The sequence below is a fragment of the Euprymna scolopes genome, chromosome 8, assembly GCF_053919585.1.
Source record: "Euprymna scolopes isolate OS-2025 chromosome 8, ASM5391958v1, whole genome shotgun sequence".
NCBI classification, from domain to species: Eukaryota; Metazoa; Mollusca; class Cephalopoda; order Sepiida; family Sepiolidae; genus Euprymna; species Euprymna scolopes.
Genome location: NC_136489.1, coordinates 169,199,518 through 169,224,103, shown reverse-complemented (window position 1 = coordinate 169,224,103; position 24,586 = coordinate 169,199,518). Strand labels below are relative to the sequence as shown.

The following is a 24,586-nucleotide window of genomic DNA, read 5'->3' as shown; positions in this document are numbered from 1 at the left end:
TGCAAGATGGGGATCAGAGCGTTGATGATGTAAAGAGAGAAGCTTGGTTTAGATACATTAAAAGTAACCAATCACTCCTTTACCCATTGTACCATGTGCTCAAGATCAGAGGAGAGAGAGTCGGAGAGAACTTGGTCGATTACTGACAGATGTGCTACCATAGATGATAGTGTTATCAGCATAAATGTCTACAAATGATGTAAGGATGTGATTGGGAAGATCATTAATGTAGATCATAAAAAGAGTTGGGCCCAGGATGCATTAATACTGTGAGCTTCTGATTTTTTCCCATCAACTACTACTCTTATGAACCTTTCAGAAAGAAATGATTTAATAATTGAGAAGACATTTCCAGCTATACCATAGCTGGAGATCTTGTAAAGTAAACCTTCATGCCATGCACTATCAAAGGCCTTATATATGTCATGAGCAATTCCCCTAGAAAGGTTGCCTCTGTCGAGAGATTCGCTAATCCTATGAGATATAACTGTAATCACATCTGCTGTAGATCTAGCAGAACGGAAACCATATTGCGTGTCACTAAGAAGGTTATTTTTGCTAAGATGATTGATTACTTCTCTATTTTACACAGATTCCAGCAACTTACTCATGACGCACTGGAGACTTATTGGCCTGTACTGAGAGGGGGATGCGCGATCACCTGAATTCTAAAATACAGAGCATACTGATGAGATTTTCCAGGGTGATGGTAAGCAATTCTCCTTAAGACAACGTTTAAACAGTTTTGTAAGTATGGGCGCTAGTTCTGGTTGAAGTTTTTTGAGTACTATAATTGGAATACCGTCAGGGTCGGTTGCTTTACTGGAATCAAGGTTTTTTGATTGGCTTGGCAACATCACGTACAGATATATGTATATCACATAGCGTGTTTTCTGATATAGGAGGAAATATTGGAGGTTGGCGGCCTTGATCGCAAAGGGTATACTTATCTGCAAAGTTCTTGGCAAAGAATTTGTCTTTGTCTGATTCTGATGAGATTACAACAGGTCCAATCATGATAGTTGGGATAGATCACATGCTTTTGTTCAGGATTCTGTTTGCTATTTGCCAAAACTGGTGGGAATCAAGCCGCTGCTCAACTACTTTGGACTTGACGGACTGGGCATACAACTCTCTTAGAGCAGGATAGAGAGGGGAAACTAAGAGAGAAAAAGAAACAAAGAATTGTTTTATAGAACATGATAAGGTAAAGCCATAACAATTACCCACTAATATGGCATCGAGAGGCCCCACTAGAAACTACTGCATGCTCCAGAATCCATTCACTAAATGGTATTACAGCAGCCCCAGTACTTTGCGCCTGCTGATAGGACAGCCTCCTTAGTGGTTAATCCAAGGTTCGGGTCCCTGACTATCAGGCGGGTAACGTCAGCTCAGATAATACGTTTACCTCCAGCACCCTTACTAGTGACATGGCTACAAGGATAGACAAAGAAACAGAAAATTTCTGCCACCTCTGCCAACTGTTCGCGCAAACTACTGCCAACCTAGAATACAGCTTTTTCGTCTTCCTTTGTCAGAAAAATCACTCATTAAAAAGTGAGGACTGAGGGATAAATAAAGAGAAGCGAAACAAATTTTTGTTGATCATTAAACAGTTATTTGTATAATGTAACACGTCTTCGAATACGAAATAAAATAGTTAACTTGAAATGTTTCGAAGTATTTTTATGTGAATTAATTGACTGATTGAATTCGGTACAAAACGGGTCGAGTGTTTACCACCGAAAATAACGCATCAGAATTAAAGTAGTTGTGCGAATGCTGTAATTTTTTTATTATTAGATCTTATTATCTTGACAAGAATGTTCTTGCGGTTTTCTTTTTACCTTTAAATTCTGATGAACATATTTCGGCTCAAGCAAAAATTTATTGATGGAAATAAGCACCATCAGAATCAATACACTTTTACAAACGCAAATCTTGTATTTATGCCAGTAGTTATAGTGGCAATGAAGCCGCTGAGGGCGTTTCTGATATCGCTTGTATTTTTTAAGCATTTCTTACGCAGAAAGTTGTCGAGATGCTTGAAAAAGTGGTAGTAGGTAGTTGAGAAGCCTGAAGAGTACGGCGGATGATGGAACTTTCGTAGCCCGATTCGTTCAACGTCTGTAGGCTTGGTTTAGCAACGTGTGGTCAGGTATTCTGGTGGAAGTTGATTGGGCCTTTTCTGTTGACTAATGCTGGGTGTTGCTGTCGAAGTTTCTGATGCATTTCATCCATTTGTTTACAATATTCTCCGTCGTAATGTTTTTGTCTGCATTAAAAATAGCCGTAATGGATGAGACCGGTTGTAGTCCACTAAACAATTAGCATGACCTTCTTTGGGTGTAACTCTGGCTTCGAAAATTGTTGTGGGGTTCTACCGCGGCTAACCACCTAGGTGGGCGTCGTCGGCTGTCATAAAAACACTTTTCATCGAAAGTCACAAACTCGTCGAGAAACTAATTGTACTTGTTGTGTAAAAGAATGGTTGATGACACATCATAACGCCATTTCTTTTAATTGTAGTTCAATTCGTGAGGTACCCCCGCTAGTATTTAATATATTTTATCCCTATTTATAAAAAAAACTAAAGAAATATCAAATGCCATTACATATCTGAGTATAGTTTACTGATACACTTTATACACCACCTCTGTGGCCAGGCTCAACACTCGACCACCTCATCACCCCATACTTATCTTCACAAACAAATCCTCGATCATCATTTCCAGTCGCTTTGCTTGGCTTTCTCACTGTTATACCACACCAGTCTAAACAGTCTTTCAATCTCGCTTATCTATTTCTCGTCTTTCTCCGCGCTAGCTCTACTAATATCACACTGTACCTCTTGCTAATGAAGTTTGTCAGTGTTTTGTGATTTATTTCTCTTTTCGAATTTATATACGACGTGCCTTCAATAAGTTTCCAGAGTTTTTCGTACGGGCACTTTTATTGATAGTACACGCATGAAACTCTAGTTCCATTCGAAGTAATTTCCTCCGACTGCAATGTTGTACAATGTGCAGTGTTGTACCGGTCTAACAACTTCTGGAACAATTGTCTCATAATGACAGCCTCTAAGGTTTTCCTTGGGCCAAGAGAATAACTAAAAGTCACAGAAAGCAAAGTCTGGGCTACAGGTAGGGTGAGGAACTGTTTTGATTCTCATTTTGGTAAAATAGTCTGTGACAAAGACGGAGTTGTGGATTAGTGTATTGTAGCAAATCTTCCACATCTTCAGATTCTCGCGAATAATCGTGTGTATCGTTGCCACTTTGACATCCAACTGTGCAAGTATTGTCTCTCTAGACATACGACGGTCCTTATCCATGAAATTCTTTATTTGGCCAATCAATGCTGGTGTTCTGACTCTCTTAGTCCTCCTACACTTCTTACCGTCCTTCACAGACTCCCAGTCTTCCTTGAATCTCTTATGACACTTATAAGCTGATGATCGATTCATAAAAGCTAATGCAAAGCTATCTGAAGCACTCCGTTCGTTTCCCAGAGTTTAGAACAAAATTGTATTGCATATTGTTCTTCTAACATGTCCTTACGTTTTTTTGTTTTTGTTCTTTCGTTTTTTGTTTTTTTGTTTTTTTTTTGTTTTTTTTAAATTCATCAGCTGTGACAATAAGGTCTCAGTATGGTGCATTTCAATCCCTGGAGTAGCTGTTCTAAAGTGGAAATTATAAAAGTGGGTCAGTCATCTTATGAGATTTATAGTAATAACTAGAGCTAGGACAACAGCATATTATTTTCGTAGTTTTGCCTCCTGAGTGTGTGTCTGTTGATATCTTATATGTTTTTATGTCGAGTGATGTGGTTCTCGGTTGATTAACTGTGTCTTACTGTGACGGATATATACTCGAGAGTTAAAACAATAAAAAGAATATACTATTGTCATAGCCGTAGTAATAACATACTTAATTTTCAAGAGTATACGACAGTTTTAAATGGCTGTATAAAAATGTCTAGAAACTTATTGAAGGCACCTGTATATCGGTTAATGCATTGTATTTTAAGAACATTTATGCATTAATTATTTGGAGACCGACTTAACACACAAAGGTTGAAGGCCAAACTTCATTAAACAGAGGCACATCAAGACACATTGTTGTGTTGTTAAAAAAAAAGAAAGGCATTAAAATCTCTTGTAAAACAAAAGAAAAATAGAAGACAAAGAGAAGAAAGCGAGTCATATTCTTACAAGAATATCCTTCGTTTAAAAGACAAAGTACAGTACAAAGACAGTTTTAGTATTGACATAGTCTTTACGGATTCGTTTATTCAATAGGTTAATCTTATTTAACTGGGAGGATAAATAAACACCAAAAGGAAACCGGAAAACGAAGTGTTTTTTTTTATTATGCATCAAAGAATCAAACAAAATCGTATGTATATGTACATGTACATAGATACGTATACAAGAAAAGAAACATTAGTGGGTTCCTTTAAAAACTACATCCATTGTTTCAAAAAAGATATGAATTCACGAACTTTAACATATGAGCAAGTTTACTTTATAAAGTAGGTTTTTATTTTTAGGTATGCTCTATTGAATACTATCGAGGTATTCGGCGATGCTTGGGATTGAAAAAGACATCATCTATTATTTTATATCACGTTCATTATGCCATACAAACATCGAATATTTATATTTTTTTCATGCCATAATTGTTGAGGACATCCTTAAAAATATCCTAGAATTTAGAATAAAGGATCAGTATTATTTCAATCAATTGCAAGAAACATTTTAAAAAAGTTTGAAATACGGAACAAGGAATAGAATTTGTATTTGTATTACAATTGAAAACGGTATGTAAAATCGTTTGTTCACACACACACACACACACACACACATATATATATATATTTTAAATATATATATATATATATTTTAAATATATATATATATATATATATATATTTTAAAAATATATATATAGTATTTAGTAGAAATGGTAATTAATAAAAACTGAAGAAAGTGCTCAATACTGTTGTAGAGCAAATATGCGTTTTATTTTTTATTTCCGTATCTTTCTGTTAAGTTACATTGTTGTTTCAGCTACCCGGCCGTTTTTTTTTTGCTGTCTTCAGCTTCCTCAGACTTTTACAGCAATGTTCGTTATGATGTGGGACGGAAGAGTGAATGATGTCAGGGGAGGGGTGCGAGAAGAGCTGGAGAAAAGAGGAAGGGAACAAGGGGGAAAGGTGGGAGAGGGGTGTTTGGTATGTCGGTAATATTTTGGAGTTTAAGGAACTTGTGGGGGAGGGTCTGGAAAGTTCATTTCTGGTGTGGCTGAGGGCATAGGGATACATAGAGGGGGAGGGGGATATGTGGAGGTAGAAGGAGCGGAGTTACTTTTAAATTCGAGTCTTAATGTTAAAGTTTTTGGCGTCTCGTTGGTGAGATGATTTCTTGATAAGTATGTCTTGACCTGTTGGGTGTTCGCTTAGGTTCTGAGGCGGGAACTGGGCTATGATTCGGTTTTTTTTTATTTGGCTTGTATTTGTTGTTAATCGTTGGGAGAGGGTCAGCCTTTGGCCGCGCGCGCGAGCACACACAAGCTCACGTACACACATTTATACTTAAAGAAACGTTAACATGTACACATACATCTCCGCCCTGGCGTGCAAATACATACCGTTCCCCCTTGTTCCCTTCCTCTTTTTTTCCAGCTCTTCTCGCATCCCTCCCCTGACATCATTCACTCTTCCATCCCATCATAACGAACATTTCTGTAAAAGTCTGAGGAAGCTACAGACGGCAAAAAAAAAACGGCCGGGTAGCTGAAACAAAAATGTAACTTAACAGAAAGATGCGGTAATAAAAATAAAACCTATATATATATATATATATATATATATATATATATATATATATATATATATATATATATATTCTGTGGGAATATGATTTTTTCATTATATTTTTTTCATTTTTTATATGTAGATATCATAAATTTTAGAACCTCAATGTGAATACATATCATATAACAAATAAATGACACGTGTGTGTGTATGTGGGTGTGTATTTATTAATACTCTCACACACACATATACATATGGGGAGGCGCTTTATTTGATTGGTTGAATTCCAATGAGCAAAAGTAAATAACAATTATATATGTTTTTGTTATATTTTTTATCGAATTACGATCGTTAAGCAACAAATAAATAAAATATAGTCCTAAGTTGCAAGTTATTGTATGGTAGACACATTAATTAACTTGATTATTTTAAGAATTAGAATATGTTTGCTGTAGACTAAACAATGTGATTTGGTTTACATGCTGCACTATATATATATATATATATATATATATATATATATATATATGTATATATATATATATTTAAATAAGGGAGTAGTCACCAACAATGTGTATTTTTTAACATTATTTTATTATTCCCTGTCTTGGTTTCTAAATTACACCTCCAGAAATGTAGTATATGCACTAAGATGCACAACATGCAACAAATCCTACATAGGCGCCACCAAAAATTTCAGCAATAGAGTAGCCTTACATAAGAGCAACATCAAAATTGCAGATAACAGACACCTCTATGTTTCAAAACACGTACACACATGCAGTGGAAACAGCTTCAAAATAATGCCAATCTTCCAAACAGACAATTATTTTTATTTACTTAGACAGGAAAAAAACTTCATCACCAAATTCACTCCTGAACTGAACAGAACCTAATACCATCACACAAAAACATGAAATGCAAGGTACACACGCATTCACACCCATACACATACACATATACACCCCACACATAAATCAGAACCGACACATTAAAACACACACACGTGCGCGCATACAACCACACACAGACATAACCCCCCTATATCTAATACAACACACTGAACAATACCAACCCTACTTAACCTCGAAACCAACAACACTAGGAGACACCTAGAACCATAGTATAATATCTGTTCCAACACCTCGCTCCCTCCTCAGTCAGGGGAGGAGAACCCTCTCATGACTGAAACGACTATCTTCCCTTCTATCATCCCCCTTCCATACCTACACCCCCTCCAATGCCCCCCCTCTGGGGAAACAAAATCTTCCCCACACTAGGAACCGATCCTGTGTCTGACCATACCCACATGGGGAGACAAATAAATAGAAACATCAAAAATCTCCTATTTTAAATACACCCCTCTTTCTAAACAAACATAATATAAGACTAAAACGAAAAATCACAATACTAAAATCCAAGAATCCAAAAAATAAATATCAAAATAGAATGAAAGCACCCCTACCCTTACTTCAGAAGAGCCAGTCCCCCTCCCCACACATACACATTAGTAACGACCTCGGACCACAGCCGCCTTCCTAAGGAAGCAAATAACCCCAAAATACTATAAAACAATATACACATTCCCAAAGCAATAAAAGCAAACACACACACGCACACACACGCGCACACACACACACACACGCACACACACACACACACACACACACACACACACACACACACACACACACACACACACACACACACACACCGTACCCCACCCTAAAGGAAAAGAAAAACACATTAGCAGAAAGAGATAGCGACTGACTACAGCGAGGTCAAAATCTCCCTGGACAAACCAAATAAAAAAGCAATGAAAATTCAGCATACCAATGTATAATAAACACTTACAAGCCTCGACCCCTTGGAAAAACTTCAAACTAACTACGAAAATCGCCATTTTTACACATTTGAAAATAATTTCTGACGAAGACGCATCACAAACCGTCTGAAAAGCGCGTAAACGATTTCAATGACTTAAAAACATTATTACAATGATCCAAACATAATTATCAATGAAAAACCAAGACACGGAATAATAAAATAATGTTAAAAAAACACACATTGTTGGTGACTACTCCCTTATTTAAACATACATCTTTCTTTCGTTGGAATTTATTAACCCATTTTATATAAATATATATATATATATATATGAAATAAAATGGAGGTGTAAGGACCTGGATACTCAACGTTTCGCCCGATTTATGCGGGCTTCTTCACGAGGGATGGTCATTGACGAGAGAGTCGGAGGATTGGGGCTATATATAATGATGGGGGAGAGCAACGTGTTTTCCTTATGTAAATTAGATATCATATATACATATATATACATTTTATGAGAGAAAAAATTAAAAATAAATTAGAGTAAATTACTGTAGTGGATTACGTCTAAAAGTTAAAATATCGTAGAGATTTAAAAAATAAATTGTGTTTGGAAATATAGCGGTGATAGATTAAATAAATAAAATGACACGAGATTACGAAATAATTTTTTTTTTTTAAATTAGAAATAATTGAATTGGGATAAAATAGCGTAGTAACTTAAAAGATGGTGTCTAAAAATAAGAATAGGAGGTGATAAAATGGCGTCTAAAAATAGATAATGATAAAATACAGTAAATAAGTAAAATAAAAATAATAAAATTAAGTGAAATTACGAATTTTTATTTTTATTTTTTTTTATCGCGTTTAACCGGTGTCTAAGTTCCCTAAATAGCCAGACACACAACAGACAATGAACATTACCACCTAATAAAAACAACGACACAATCTATAAGAACCTAAATAACAAAACTAAACTCTTTAACAATTAGGGATCTAACACGTTGCTCTCCCCCATCATTATATATAGCCCCAATCCTCCGACTCTCTCGTCAATGACCATCCCTCTTGAAGAAGCCCGCATAAATCGGGCGAAACGTTGAGTATCCAGGTCCTTACACCTCCATTTTATTTCATATCGTCGGATTTAATCCAGCTCAACAATCATATATATATATATATATATATATATATATATATATATATATATATATATGTGTGTGTGTGTATATATATATATGTATATATATATATATATATATATATATAATGCGTGTGTGTGTGTGTGTGTGTGTGTGTGTGTGTGATCAGGCAAGTATTGTTTAATAGCACGGAATGTTTTGCTTAATGAGCCTTTGTGTATTTTTTTTTCAATTTTTCGATTTGCTGGTCTTATTTCTCGGTCGAATCTGTGCAAGAAAGTTTCAAACGTGCAGATTTGGCCTTCGGGACAAGATCAAAGTGTAGTATCTGTTCCGGCAGATGCTGCACTTAAGATAATTTGTACCAGTCAATGGAGGGGAAACCCTCTATACTGGGACAATTATTATTTTTGGTAACCAGAGTGCCCCCTTTTTGCCTACTTTTAGGGGAGCTGGTTTTTACCTCACATTAAAAACGGCCTTGTGCCTAATTTGCTCAGTGGGGGAGCAAATAAATACCATCTGTGCAAAAAAGTTTCATAACCGTCTTCGTCCATCTGTTTTTTTTTTCTTTTGTCGTTTTAATGTAACTTGTTTCCATTTATTTTAAACAAACATTCATGACACATTGGGTCAAATACCAAATGTATATGTTAATAAACGGGGTCACAGGTAGTCTAGTCTAGTATATATATATATATATATATATATATATATATATATATATATATATATATATATATATACCTACGATACATATACACACATATATATAAACATATATATATATATATATATATATATATATATATATATATATAGAAGGAAAGAGAGAGAGAGAGGAGAGAGAGATACAGTGTGAATGAAAGAGATATATAACGATATCCACATACCATTAAAATCTGTTTCTCTTACTATTGAGCAATACATATTTTCCTGTGAACATGGCGTCGGTCGAGGTGGGAACTGTTCACATTCCCCGTAATAATTGTCTTTTCGTGAATCACACCGCGAACACAATATGACGGCTTGTATTTCTGAAACAAGAAAAGAAACAACGAAATTAGCATTTTAATACAGATTGAAAAGGGTTGATTGCCGTAAAACAAAAACAACCAACCAACTACGACTCATCAAGACTCACAGGTCACTTGTAGATAAGGGTTAAAGAATGTACAATAGTCAATGGGACAATATCGTAGTTATTGTCAGTAGTGTAAATTTGGTAAAATTGGATTACTTAAGGGGAACGGCTCATCAAGAACTTGTTTACATTGGACTTGAGGGCGACCATATTGCAGTCAGCTTGAAAGCAGGCAAACAGGAGACAGTTCCACACGCGTGCAGGTCTAAGAAAAAAGCTTTGTTCATACAATCTACGTTTAGGTTTAGGCACATATAAAAAGTGGGGAAAATTATTGATAGTGTTTTCGGATAGACGAGTGTTCCTTAAGAATGTTTGGCGAGGGGGGATAGATTAACATACAGACGAGTACTTGCCATGAAAATAAAGATAAAGCAAAAAAAGGCTCGCAACATCTCTTCTGTGAGAAAGAGGTTTCAGGGAAGAGAAAAGGGCATACCCCACTAGACTACGAAGTCTATTTTAAACTCTTCCCAGGCAAGATAAGATCATTCTAGCATCTCCTACGCAAATGTGGCAACAACATTCCATCTGTGAGCTAGCTGGTTCTTATATAGGCAGAGAATTGCATCAACAATTAGTTATCTACTGGATCTATAGAAGGATCACATCATTTTTCCAGCGACCTTAGCAACGGATTTGATGTACGTGTTCCATTTAATATTAAGAGTAAAGGTCAAGCCTGGAAGCTTGTCAAAACATGGAGCCTCTCATGACGAGAACCATTCATATATATATATATATGTGTGTGTTTATGTATAATGATAGGTATTTAGATATATATACACGCATATACGTGTGTGTATGTGTGTGTGCGTGCGCGCGAGTTTCTCTCTCCAGCAAATTATTCAATCATTCTAGCTTGTGGAACCGAGGAACTAGACGTAAAGTCTTATAATATAGAATATGTTTTGTTAAATTTAGTTTCGAACACATGATTCGAACTAAATAAAGAGAAGGTAGGTCTGTTCAGCCCTGGTCGACGACCGTCCTGTAGCCGGTGATTCGAACAAACTTCTGGTTTGCAAACCTGACCTGCTTAAAGTGTAGATAGGCTCTGCCTATCGCCAGGCTTTTATACTATTACTTTCCCTATTAGCTAAGAGCAGATGTGCGACCACAGGAACTAGACAGAACCCCCAATGTTTGACTCTGTTTCTGACTAGAGCAACGAATACCGTTTTCCATTCCTGACGGGTTGAGTGTAACGGTCAGACAGTTTGCCTTACTGCCGTATTCCGACTAACAGTACAAGAACCCTTACTCTTTGGTAGCGCTTAGAGCGGCTGTTCCATCATCAGTTGTATAATATCGGGATGGTTTTAATTCCATGTCGCGCATGGAAATGGACCTTGCACCCACCTTAGGTGGGCTTTCCTAAGGCGGCAATCATGTAAATATAGAGTCGGCTGATGGTCTATTTTTGTTGCATGTTTGGTATTCTACACAACCACTTTGACCAGCAGAGTTCACCCTAAAACTGAAACTTTTGAATAAAATGACAGTTCAATCGTAAATTACAATAACAAAAATACCGTAAACTCAAACAAAACTAATTCACCTCCTCTCTTGATTCTTGCATTCACGAATATCCGCGGACTTAGAACTAATTTAGATTATGTTAAATCATTTCTCCTAACAAACTCGCCGGATATCTCAGCGCTAAGTGAAAAAAAAAACTACACTCCTCCATCCCCGCTAACCTCTTTAATATGCCTGGTAATCTTCCACTTTACTGTAAGGACTCTGCACGGTATATGCACGGACTTGGAATTTGTATTCGAAACATTCTCTCCTTAACTAGAAAATAAAAACTAAAATCAGACCAACAGGTCTTTATGTGCTTTAAATTTAATCTGTAACATAGCGTTAGTTACTTATATTTTCTCTACCGCTCTCCCTCGACCCAGAACTGTACGTTAATCAACCAATTCTCTGAGAGCATAGATACACTACTTACGCTTGATAGTAGCGCGCAAGTACATGTATTTATTGACTTTAATGGCCACCACAGTTGTTGGCTTGATTTTTCTACTTGCCCATCTCATCTGCCATTGCTCAACGTCAGCATGCATACAAACAACCAGAAGTTTATAGGAACTAAAAGTAATTGTAAGGAAGGAATAGCGATAGCTAAGAGAGAATATATCGAAACCACAAGAAAACGCACTGAAGTGCAGAAATTAGGAACTCGTGATTTCTGGAAAATCTACAACAGAGTAGTAAATAATATACAATTCAACAATCAAGAAATTGTTAGTATGGCAATCGAGAAAGCTAACATGCTTGCCAGTTGGTTTGCCTCAAACTCTACATTGGACATAGCAAACCTCTCTCTCTCTTTGATTGTCCTTTGCAGACAGAATTCACACTTGATGATCTGAAAATCACTCATTCTCAGATGCATCCTATCAAAAAACATAGTCACCTCAAAAGCATGTTTACCTGGTCTCATCAAGGCTGGACTATGAAAAAATGTCCTCTAGGTTGCTCTACTTCTCTCCAAACTTTTCAACAAATGCTTTAAGGAATATTGCTTTCTGAGTGCTGGACAACGTTTCCTTTAGTATTAGTTTACAAGAATCCTGGCGAAAGAACCAACCTATTAAGTTATCGTCCATTAGTTTCCTTCCCTCTTCGTCAAAAATATTGAGTCCATAACTAATCAAGCTCTAGTCCACCGCCTTACAGTTGCTTAACTTCTATCCGACCAACAGTATGCATTTGAGCAAACCCGTTCTACTGCAGATGTCCTAACTAAGCTCTGAAACGTAGATACCATGCACTGGATAAAGTACAGACAGGAAAAACAATAGCCCTAGATATATTTAAGGTTATTGAGAAGGTGTGACAGAATTGTCCTCTCATGAAAATCAAATCATCCTTCTTAAATTAGAGAAGAATACAGGTTCTCTTCGATGGTCGTATGTCAAAACAATATAAGTACGATACTTGGACCTTTATTATTCCTGATATTCATAAATGACCTCCTTGATAAAATTGTCCTTGAGATGAGTATATTTGCTGAAAACACACCGCTCTATAACGGGCACGAGAATAAAATGAATTAACACATATTTAAGGCAATGGCGGAAACTCTAGAAGAAAGACGTCCAGTCTAATGGGATTCAAAATCAATGGTAACATTCAATGCTGCCAAAGCTAAGTTTGTTTCTTTAATAATTACAAGAACCCTTCTCAATCACTAATAGCTATGACTAATGATACATTACCTGAAAGTACTTCGTTCAAACTCCTCAGCTTAATGTTCACAAGGAACATGAGTTGGAACAAATGCATCGAGAGCATTGCCAAGGCTGCTGCAAGGAGATGGGCTCTCTCTACGATGCTAGAAAGTTATTTACGCCTAAATGTATCGTATACATCTACAAGGCCAGTATCCGCCCATGAATGGAGTATTATTCTCACATTTGGACTGGTGCATCTGTTACTAGTCTCTAACTTTTGGACAGGGTTCAGAAGAGAGTTGCCCAGCTAATAGGTCCCGAGCGGGCTTCAACCTCTGCCCCATCGACGAAATGTTGCATCCCCTGACCGTTTTATAATGTATTTTAATGGTAGATGCCTCGACGAACTACAAGCACTTTTTGCTTCTTCGACGTAACTACCATCGAAAAATCTAACAAGCAGCAAAATCCCACCCCTTTACAGATGTAAGAAAGTTTTCTACTCTAATAGTTTCTTCCCCAGAATTGCTAGATTTTTGTAATTTCCTTCCGGGTTCCTATTTCCCCGACTGTACTTACATGCTGAAGTGTAATGTAAACGCACATCTTGCTGCTCAACTTTCTACTTAGTAAATCTGCAATTATGTTCCAGGTAGTAGCTTCCTAAATTAAAGTGGTACTGTGCCTTGTTTGGGGTGAAAATTCAATATATATATATATATATATATATATATATATATATATATATATATATATATATATATAATTCCGATGTAAAACTTGCAGTCTATCGTACGCTTTGTTTTGTTGCAGTCATCTGCATTGAATAAAATTAAAGTGGCACTGTGCCTTGTTTGGGGTGCAAATTCAATATATATATATATATATATATATATATATATATATATATATATACTTGTTTATTGTTATATAAACATGTTCACATCCCGCTGCTACAAACAGCCACTTGTTTCAATCAAACAACAGATATCATCAGGCAGCGACTTGACTATTCAAATGTTCAATGAATAATATGTATATATATAATAGTTTATTCATTGAACATTTGAATAGTCAAGTCGCTGCCTGATGATATCTGTTGTTTGATTGAAACAAGTGGCTGTTTGAAGCAGCGGGATATAAACATGTTTATATAACAATAAACAAGTATTATCAGCTCTTTTTATTGAGCACTATCTAACAACCTCGTTGAATTCACTAGTCTATTACTTTTGAATAAAAAACCCCGAGTATATATATATATATATATATATATATATATATATAATTCCGATGTAAACCTGCAATCTATCGTACGCTTTGTCTTGTTGCAGTCATCTGCATTGACAAAAATTAGTAGTAATAGTAAAAGTGTAGTTGGTTCTAAACAAAGCCTTCACCACTATAAAACTAATTATCCGTGTGGATTTCCGTACAACTTAATAGTTGTCGCAGAACCTCACACGTCGAAATCGACGGAAGAGTATATATATATATATATATATATATTGAATTTTCACCCCAAACAAGGCATATATATATATATATATATATATATATATATATATATATATATGCCTTGTTCGGGGTAAAAATTCAATATATATATATATATATATATATATATATATATATATATATATATAGAGAGAGAGAGAGAGAGTGAGAGAGAGAGAGAGATGTTTTTTTTTTGTTTTGGTTTTAGCGAAACCCAAAACAAAACAACAACTAAGTAAATCAGGATATATCCTGACAGTCGGCGAGATGGTCCAGGGGTAAGGGTTGGGCTCATTATCGTTGGGTTCCGATTTCGAATCTCGCTAGATAAAGCCACTCTGATGAGTCGTAGACGACGAAACACGTGTCAGTGGGTAATTACATTTTAAAAATAATATATATATATATATACTAACTAGCTCTACCTACGTATTGAGCACCTTTGAAGTAAATACTTAAAGTTTACGCATAAATCTACACTTTCGTATAGTAAATTTATGTGAATAAATGAAATAGTTATATATATATATATATATAAGTGTGTTTTTGTGATTATTTCCCCAGGTCATTCCAAATGTAATGTTTCTTTTGATACTTGACCAGTTACAGAAACAGGAGAGTATGCTGAAACGAACGATCTTTAATGCCATTAAATTTTTGTTTCAACATTCTCAATGTACTTTTACCATCGATGAACGAGATCGTTTATGCCGTGGATGTCGGCGCCGTCCGATACGACCGCGATTACTGTGTAATTGAAAGGAAATTTAATGCGTTTTTCAAAGTGAAAACCTGATATTGGCAGGTCAGGTCTGTAGGATAGGTAAACTTTATTAGCCATTTTATTATCTTCAATCTCGTTTTTCTTGGCCTTGTTGTGTTGCAAACGAAACGTTTCTCTTGTTCTTACACAGCTAACTCTGGTTCCAAGAAATACAGGGAGGTAACGCCCTTCCTGTCCCAGAAAGAGGGGCATAGTGATGCATACAGATAGACTTCTTTGTTGTGGAGTAGTGCCATTCTTTTTCTGTTGTGGAGTAGTGCCATTCTTTTTTTCTGTTGTGGAGTAGTGCCATTCTTTTTTTCTGTTGTGGAGTAGTGCCATTCTTTTTCTGTTGTGGAGTAGTGCCATTCTCTTTCTGTTGTGGAGTAGTGCCATTCTTTTTCTGTTGTGGAGTAGTGCCATTCGTTTTCTGTTGTGGACTAGTGGCATTCTTTTTTTCTGTTGTGGAGTAGTGGCATTCTTTTTCTGTTGTGGAGTAGTGGCATTCTTTTTCTGTTGTGGAGTAGTGGCATTCTTTTTCTGTTGTGGAGTAGTGGCATTCTTTTTTTCTGTTGTGGAGTAGTGGCGTTCTTTTTTTCTGTTGTGGAATAGTGGCATTCTTTTTCTGTTGTGGAGTAGTGGCATTCTTTTTTTCTGTTGTGGAGTAGTGCCATTCTTTTTTTCTGTTGTGGAGTAGTGGCAATCTTTTTCTGTTGTGGAGTAGTGGCATTCTTTTTCTGTTGTGGAGTAGTGGCATTCTTTTTTTCTGTTGTGGAGTAGTGGCAATCTTTTTTTCTGTTGTGGAGTAGTGCCATTCTTTTTTTCTATTGTGGAGTAGTGCCATTCTTTTTTTCTGTTGTGGAGTAGTGCCATTCTTTTTTTCTGTTGTGGAGTAGTGCCATTCTTTTTTTCTGTTGTGGAGTAGTGGCATTCTTTTTTTCTATTGTGGAGTAGTGCCATTCTTTTTTTCTGTTGTGGAGTAGTGCCATTCTTTTTTTCTGTTGTGGAGTAGTGCCATTCTTTTTTTCTGTTGTGGAGTAATGGCATTCATTCTTGTTGTGGAGTAGTGGCATTCATTCTTGTTGTGGAGTAGTGCCATTCTTTTTTTCTGTTGTGGAGTAGTGCCATTCTTTTTTTCTGTTGTGGAGTAGTGCCATTCTTTTTTTCTATTGTGGAGTAGTGCCATTCTTTTTTTCTGTTGTGGAGTAGTGCAATTCTTTTTTTCTGTTGTGGAGTAGTGCCATTCTTTTTTTCTGTTGTGGAGTAGTGGCATTCTTTTTTTCTGTTGTGGAGTAGTGCCATTCTTTTTTTCTGTTGTGGAGTAGTGCCATTCTTTTTTTCTGTTGTGGAGTAGTGGCATTCTTTTTTTCTGTTGTGGAGTAGTGGCATTCTTTTTCTGTTGTGGAGTAGTGGCATTCTTTTTCTGTTGTGGAGTAGTGGCATTCTTTTTTTTCTGTTGTGGAGTAGTGGCATTCTTTTTTTCTGTTGTGGAGTAGTGGCATTCTTTTTTTCTGTTGTGGAGTAGTGCCATTCTTTTTTTCTATTGCGGAGTAGTGCCATTCTTTTTTTCTGTTGTGGAGTAGTGCCATTCTTTTTTTCTGTTGTGGAGTAGTGGCATTCTGTTTTTCTATTGTGGAGTAGTGCCATTCTTTTTTTCTATTGTGGAGTAGTGCCATTCTTTTTTTCTGTTGTGGAATAGTGCCATTCTTTTTTTCTGTTGTGGAGTAGTGGCATTCTTTTTTTCTGTTGTGGAGTAGTGGCATTCTTTTTCTGTTGTGGAGTAGTGCCATTCTTTTTTTCTGTTGTGGAGTAGTGGCATTCTTTTTTTCTGTTGTGGAGTAGTGGCATTCTTTTTCTGTTGTGGAGTAGTGCCATTCTTTTTTTCTGTTGTGGAGTAGTGGCATTCTTTTTTTCTGTTGTGGAGTAGTGGCATTCTTTTTCTGTTGTGGAGTAGTGCCATTCTTTTTTTCTGTTGTGGAGTAGTGCCATTCTTTTTTTCTGTTGTGGAGTAGTGGCATTCTTTTTCTGTTGTGGAGTAGTGGCATTCTTTTTTTCTGTTGTGGAGTAGTGCCATTCTTTTTTTCTGTTGTGGAGTAGTGCCATTCTTTTTTTCTGTTGTGGAGTAGTGGCATTCTTTTTTTCTGTTGTGGAGTAGTGGCATTCTTTTTTTCTGTTGTGGAGTAGTGGCATTCTTTTTTTCTGTTGTGGAGTAGTGCCATTCTTTTTTTCTGTTGTGGAGTAGTGGCATTCTTTTTTTCTGTTGTGGAGTAGTGCCATTCTTTTTTTCTGTTGTGGAGTAGTGGCATTCTTTTTTTCCGTTGTGGAGTAGTGCCATTCTTTTTTTCTGTTGTGGAGTAGTGCCATTCTTTTTTTCTGTTGTGGAGTAGTGCTATTCTTTTTTTCTATTGTGGAGTAGTGCCATTCTTTTTTTCTGTTGTGGAGTAGTGGCATTCTTTTTTTCTGTTGTGGAGTAGTGCCATTCTTTTTTTCTGTTGTGGATTAGTGCCATTCTTTTTTTCTGTTGTGGAGTAGTGCCATTCTTTTTTTCTGTTGTGGAGTAGTGCCATTCTTTTTTTCTGTTGTGGAGTAGTGCCATTCTTTTTTTTCTGTTGTGGAGTAGTGGCATTCTTTTTTTCTGTTGTGGAGTAGTGGCATTCTTTTTTTCTGTTGTGGAGTAGTGCAATTCTTTTTTTCTGTTGTGGAGTAGTGCCATTCTTTTTTTCTGTTGTGGAGTAGTGCCATTCTTTTTTTCTGTTGTGGAGTAGTGGCATTCTTTTTTCTGTTGTGGAGTAGTGGCATTCTTTTTTTCTGCTGTGGAGTAGTGGCATTCTTTTTTTCTGTTGTGGAGTAGTGCCATTCTTTTTTTTCTGTTGTGGAGTAGTGCCATTCTTTTTTTTCTGTTGTGGAGTAGTGGCATTCTTTTTTTCTGTTGTGGAGTAGTGGCATTCTTTTTCTGTTGTGGAGTAGTGCCATTCTTTTTTTCTGTTGTGGAGTAGTGGAATTCTTTTTTTCTGTTGTTGAGTAGTGCCAATCTTTTTTACTGTTGTGGAGTAGTGGCATTCTTTTTTCTGTTGTGGAGTAGTGCCATTCTTTTTTTCTGTTGTGGAGTAGTGCCATTCTTTTTTTCTGTTGTGGAGTAGTGGCATTCTTTTTTTCTGTTGTGGAGTAGTGCCATTCTTTTTTTCTGTTGTGGAGTAGTGGCATTCTTTTTTTCTCTTGTGGAGTAGTGCCATTCTTTTTTTTCTGTTGTGGAGTAGTGGCATTCTTTTTTTCTGTTGTGGAGTAGTGCCATTCTTTTTTTCTGTTGTGGAGTAGTGCCATTCTTTTTTTCTGTTGTGGAGTAGTGGCGTTCTTTTTTTCTGTTGCGGAGTAGTGCCATTCTTTTTTTCTGTTGTGGAGTAGTGGCATTCTTTTTTTCTGTTGTGGAGTAGTGCCATTCTTTTTTTCTGTTGTGGAGTAGTGGCATTCTTTTTTTCTGTTGTGGAGTAGTGGCATTCTTTTTCTGTTGTGGAGTAGTGCCATTCTTTTTTTCTGTTGTGGAGTAGTGGCATTCTTTTTTTCTGTTGTGGAGTAGTGGCATTCTTTTTTCTGTTGTGGAGTAGTTCCATTCTTTTTTTTTCTGTTGCGGAGTAGTGGCATTCTTTTTTTCTGTTGTGGAGTAGTGGAATTCTTTTTTTCTGTTGTGGAGTAGTGCCATTCTTTTTTTCTGTTGTGGAGTAGTGGCATTCTTTTTTTCTGTTGTGGAGTAGTGGCATTCTTTTTTTCTGTTGTGGAGTAGTGGCATTCTTTTTCTGTTGTGGAGTAGTGGCATTCTTTTTTTCTGTTGTGGAGTAGTGGCATTCTTTTTTTCTGTTGTGGAGTAGTGCCATTCTTTTTTTCTGTTGTGGAGTAGTGGCATTCTTTTTTCTGTTGTGGAGTGGTGACATTCTTTTTCTGTTGTGGAGTAGTGCCATTCTTTTTTTCTGTTGTGGACTAGTGGCATTCTTTTTTTCTGTTGTGGAGTAGTGGCTTTCTTTTTCTGTTGTGGATAAGTGCCATTCCTTTTTTCTGTTGTGGAGTAGTGCCATTCTTTTTTTCTGTTGTGGAGTAGTGGCCTTCTTTTTCTGTTGTGGAGTAGTGCCATTCTTTTTTTCTGTTGTGGAGTAGTGGCATTCTTTTTTTCTGTTGTGGAGTAGTGGCATTCTTTTTCTGTTGTGGAGTAGTGGCATTCTTTTTTTCTGTTGTGGAGTAGTGCCATTCTTTTTTTCTGTTGTGGGGTAGTGCCATTCTTTTTTTCTGTTGTGGAGTAGTGCCATTTTTTTTTCTGTTGTGGAGTAGTGCCATTCTTTTTTTCTGTTGTGGAGTAGTGCCATTCTTTTTTTCTGTTGTGGAGTAGTGCCATTCTTTTTTTCTGTTGTGGAGTAGTGCCATTCTTTTTTTCTGTTGTGGAGTAGTGGCATTCTTTTTTTCTGTTGTGGAGTAGTGCCATTCTTTTTTTCTGTTGTGGAGTAGTGGCATTCTTTTTCTGTTGTGGAGTAGTGCCATTCTTTTTTTCTGTTGTGGAGTAGTGGCATTCTTTTTTTCTGTTGTGGAGTAGTGGCATTCTTTTTCTGTTGTGGAGTAGTGCCATTCTTTTTTTCTGTTGTGGAGTAGTGGCATTCTTTTTTTCTGTTGTGGAGTAGTGGCATTCTTTTTCTGTTGTGGAGTAGTGCCATTCTTTTTTTCTGTTGTGGAGTAGTGCCATTCTTTTTTTCTGTTGTGGAGTAGTGGCATTCTTTTTCTGTTGTGGAGTAGTGGCATTCTTTTTTTCTGTTTTGGAGTAGTGCCATTCTTTTTTTCTGTTGTGGAGTAGTGCCATTCTTTTTTTCTGTTGTGGAGTAGTGCCATTCTTTTTTTCTGTTGTGGAGTAGTGGCATTCTTTTTTTCTGTTGTGGAGTAGTGGCATTCTTTTTTTCTGTTGTGGAGTAGTGCCATTCTTTTTTTCTGTTGTGGAGTAGTGGCATTCTTTTTTTCTGTTGTGGAGTAGTGCCATTCTTTTTTTCTGTTGTGGAGTAGTGGCATTCTTTTTTTCCGTTGTGGAGTAGTGCCATTCTTTTTTTCTGTTGTGGAGTAGTGCCATTCTTTTTTTCTGTTGTGGAGTAGTGCTATTCTTTTTTTCTATTGTGGAGTAGTGCCATTCTTTTTTTCTGTTGTGGAGTAGTGGCATTCTTTTTTTCTGTTGTGGAGTAGTGCCATTCTTTTTTTCTGTTGTGGATTAGTGCCATTCTTTTTTTCTGTTGTGGAGTAGTGCCATTCTTTTTTTCTGTTGTGGAGTAGTGCCATTCTTTTTTTCTGTTGTGGAGTAGTGCCATTCTTTTTTTTCTGTTGTGGAGTAGTGGCATTCTTTTTTTCTGTTGTGGAGTAGTGGCATTCTTTTTTTCTGTTGTGGAGTAGTGCAATTCTTTTTTTCTGTTGTGGAGTAGTGCCATTCTTTTTTTCTGTTGTGGAGTAGTGCCATTCTTTTTTTCTGTTGTGGAGTAGTGGCATTCTTTTTTCTGTTGTGGAGTAGTGGCATTCTTTTTTTCTGCTGTGGAGTAGTGGCATTCTTTTTTTCTGTTGTGGAGTAGTGCCATTCTTTTTTTTCTGTTGTGGAGTAGTGCCATTCTTTTTTTTCTGTTGTGGAGTAGTGGCATTCTTTTTTTCTGTTGTGGAGTAGTGGCATTCTTTTTCTGTTGTGGAGTAGTGCCATTCTTTTTTTCTGTTGTGGAGTAGTGGAATTCTTTTTTTCTGTTGTTGAGTAGTGCCAATCTTTTTTACTGTTGTGGAGTAGTGGCATTCTTTTTTCTGTTGTGGAGTAGTGCCATTCTTTTTTTCTGTTGTGGAGTAGTGCCATTCTTTTTTTCTGTTGTGGAGTAGTGGCATTCTTTTTTTCTGTTGTGGAGTAGTGCCATTCTTTTTTTCTGTTGTGGAGTAGTGGCATTCTTTTTTTCTCTTGTGGAGTAGTGCCATTCTTTTTTTTCTGTTGTGGAGTAGTGGCATTCTTTTTTTCTGTTGTGGAGTAGTGCCATTCTTTTTTTCTGTTGTGGAGTAGTGCCATTCTTTTTTTCTGTTGTGGAGTAGTGGCGTTCTTTTTTTCTGTTGCGGAGTAGTGCCATTCTTTTTTTCTGTTGTGGAGTAGTGGCATTCTTTTTTTCTGTTGTGGAGTAGTGCCATTCTTTTTTTCTGTTGTGGAGTAGTGGCATTCTTTTTTTCTGTTGTGGAGTAGTGGCATTCTTTTTCTGTTGTGGAGTAGTGCCATTCTTTTTTTCTGTTGTGGAGTAGTGGCATTCTTTTTTTCTGTTGTGGAGTAGTGGCATTCTTTTTTCTGTTGTGGAGTAGTTCCATTCTTTTTTTTTCTGTTGCGGAGTAGTGGCATTCTTTTTTTCTGTTGTGGAGTAGTGGAATTCTTTTTTTCTGTTGTGGAGTAGTGCCATTCTTTTTTTCTGTTGTGGAGTAGTGGCATTCTTTTTTTCTGTTGTGGAGTAGTGGCATTCTTTTTTTCTGTTGTGGAGTAGTGGCATTCTTTTTCTGTTGTGGAGTAGTGGCATTCTTTTTTTCTGTTGTGGAGTAGTGGCATTCTTTTTTTCTGTTGTGGAGTAGTGCCATTCTTTTTTTCTGTTGTGGAGTAGTGGCATTCTTTTTTCTGTTGTGGAGTGGTGACATTCTTTTTCTGTTGTGGAGTAGTGCCATTCTTTTTTTCTGTTGTGGACTAGTGGCATTCTTTTTTTCTGTTGTGGAGTAGTGGCTTTCTTTTTCTGTTGTGGATAAGTGCCATTCCTTTTTTCTGTTGTGGAGTAGTGCCATTCTTTTTTTCTGTTGTGGAGTAGTGGCCTTCTTTTTCTGTTGTGGAGTAGTGCCATTCTTTTTTTCTGTTGTGGAGTAGTGGCATTCTTTTTTTCTGTTGTGGAGTAGTGGCATTCTTTTTCTGTTGTGGAGTAGTGCCATTCTTTTTTTCTGTTGTGGAGTAGTGCCATTCTTTTTTTCTGTTGTGGGGTAGTGCCATTCTTTTTTTCTGTTGTGGAGTAGTGCCATTTTTTTTTCTGTTGTGGAGTAGTGCCATTCTTTTTTTCTGTTGTGGAGTAGTGCCATTCTTTTTTTCTGTTGTGGAGTAGTGCCATTCTTTTTTTCTGTTGTGGAGTAGTGCCATTCTTTTTTCTGTTGTGGAGTAGTGCCATTCTTTTTTTCTGTTGTGGAGTAGTGCCATTCTTTTTTTCTGTTGTGGACTAGTGGCATTCTTTTTTTCTGTTGTGGAGTAGTGGCTTTCTTTTTCTGTTGTGGATAAGTGCAATTCCTTTTTTCTGTTGTGGAGTAGTGCCATTCTTTTTTTCTGTTGTGGAGTAGTGGCCTTCTTTTTCTGTTGTGGAGTAGTGCCATTCTTTTTTTCTGTTGTGGAGTAGTGGCATTCTTTTTTTCTGTTGTGGAGTAGTGGCATTCTTTTTCTGTTGTGGAGTAGTGCCATTCTTTTTTTCTGTTGTGGAGTAGTGCCATTCTTTTTTTCTGTTGTGGGGTAGTGCCATTCTTTTTTTCTGTTGTGGAGTAGTGCCATTTTTTTTTCTGTTGTGGAGTAGTGCCATTCTTTTTTTCTGTTGTGGAGTAGTGCCATTCTTTTTTTCTGTTGTGGAGTAGTGCCATTCTTTTTTTCTGTTGTGGAGTAGTGCCATTCTTCTTTCTGTTGTGGAGTAGTGCCATTCTTTTTTTCTGTTGTGGAGTAGTGCCATTCTTTTTTTCTGTTGTGGAGTAGTGGCATTCTTTTTCTGTTGTGGAGTAGTGCAATTCTTTTTTTCTGTTGTGGAGTAGTGGCTTTCTTTTTCTGTTGTGGATAAGTGCCATTCCTTTTTTCTGTTGTGGAGTAGTGCCATTCTTTTTTTCTGTTGTGGAGTAGTGGCCTTCTTTTTCTGTTGTGGAGTAGTGCCATTCTTTTTTTCTGTTGTGGAGTAGTGGCATTCTTTTTTTCTGTTGTGGAGTAGTGGCATTCTTTTTCTGTTGTGGAGTAGTGCCATTCTTTTTTTCTGTTGTGGAGTAGTGCCATTCTTTTTTTCTGTTGTGGGGTAGTGCCATTCTTTTTTTCTGTTGTGGAGTAGTGCCATTTTTTTTTCTGTTGTGGAGTAGTGCCATTCTTTTTTTCTGTTGTGGAGTAGTGCCATTCTTTTTTTCTGTTGTGGAGTAGTGCCATTCTTTTTTTCTGTTGTGGAGTAGTGCCATTCTTTTTTCTGTTGTGGAGTAGTGCCATTCTTTTTTTCTGTTGTGGAGTAGTGCCATTCTTTTTTTCTGTTGTGGAGTAGTGGCATTCTTTTTCTGTTGTGGAGTAGTGCAATTCTTTTTTTCTGTTGTGGAGTAGTGGCATTCTTTTTTTCTGTTGTGGAGTAGTGGCATTCTTTTTTTCTGTTGTGGAGTAGTGGCATTCTTTTTTTCTGTTGTGGAGTAGTGGCATTCTTTTTTTCTGTTGTGGAGTAGTGGCATTCTTTTTTTCTGTTGTGGAGTAGTGCCATTCTTTTTTTCTATTGTGGAGTAGTGCCATTCTTTTTTTCTGTTGTGGAGTAGTGCCATTCTTTTTTTCTGTTGTGGAGTAGTGGCATTCTGTTTTTCTATTGTGGAGTAGTGCCATTCTTTTTTTCTATTGTGGAGTAGTGCCATTCTTTTTTTCTGTTGTGGAATAGTGCCATTCTTTTTTTCTGTTGTGGAGTAGTGGCATTCTTTTTTTCTGTTGTGGAGTAGTGGCATTCTTTTTCTGTTGTGGAGTAGTGCCATTCTTTTTTTCTGTTGTGGAGTAGTGGCATTCTTTTTTTCTGTTGTGGAGTAGTGGCATTCTTTTTCTGTTGTGGAGTAGTGCCATTCTTTTTTTCTGTTGTGGAGTAGTGGCATTCTTTTTCTGTTGTGGAGTAGTGCCATTCTTTTTTTCTGTTGTGGAGTAGTGCCATTCTTTCTTTCTGTTGTGGAGTAGTGCCATTCTTTTTTTCTGTTGTGGAGTAGTGGCATTCTTTTTTTCTGTTGTGGAGTAGTGCCATTCTTTTTTTCTGTTGTGGAGTAGTGCCATTCTTTTTTTCTGTTGTGGAGTAGTGCCATTCTTTTTTTCTGTTGTGGAGTAGTGGCATTCTTTTTTTCTGTTGTGGAGTAGTGCCATTCTTTTTTTCTGTTGTGGAGTAGTGGCATTCTTTTTTTCTGTTGTGGAGTAGTGGAATTCTTTTTTTCTGTTGTGGAGTAGTGCCAT

At 36.8% G+C, this 24,586-nt stretch overlaps 1 protein-coding gene across 1 annotated transcript in view; it reads right to left on the bottom strand.

Moving 5' to 3' along the window:
- LOC145284001 (uncharacterized) overlaps positions 1 to 24,586 on the bottom strand; it is a 250,524-nt gene that overhangs the window by 12,794 nt on the left and 213,144 nt on the right. Inside the window, exon 3 of the mRNA XM_080133094.1 lies at positions 9,683 to 9,826. Within this exon, the coding sequence (XP_079989220.1) occupies positions 9,683 to 9,826 (144 nt within the window). The remainder of the gene's footprint in view (positions 1 to 9,682; positions 9,827 to 24,586) is intronic.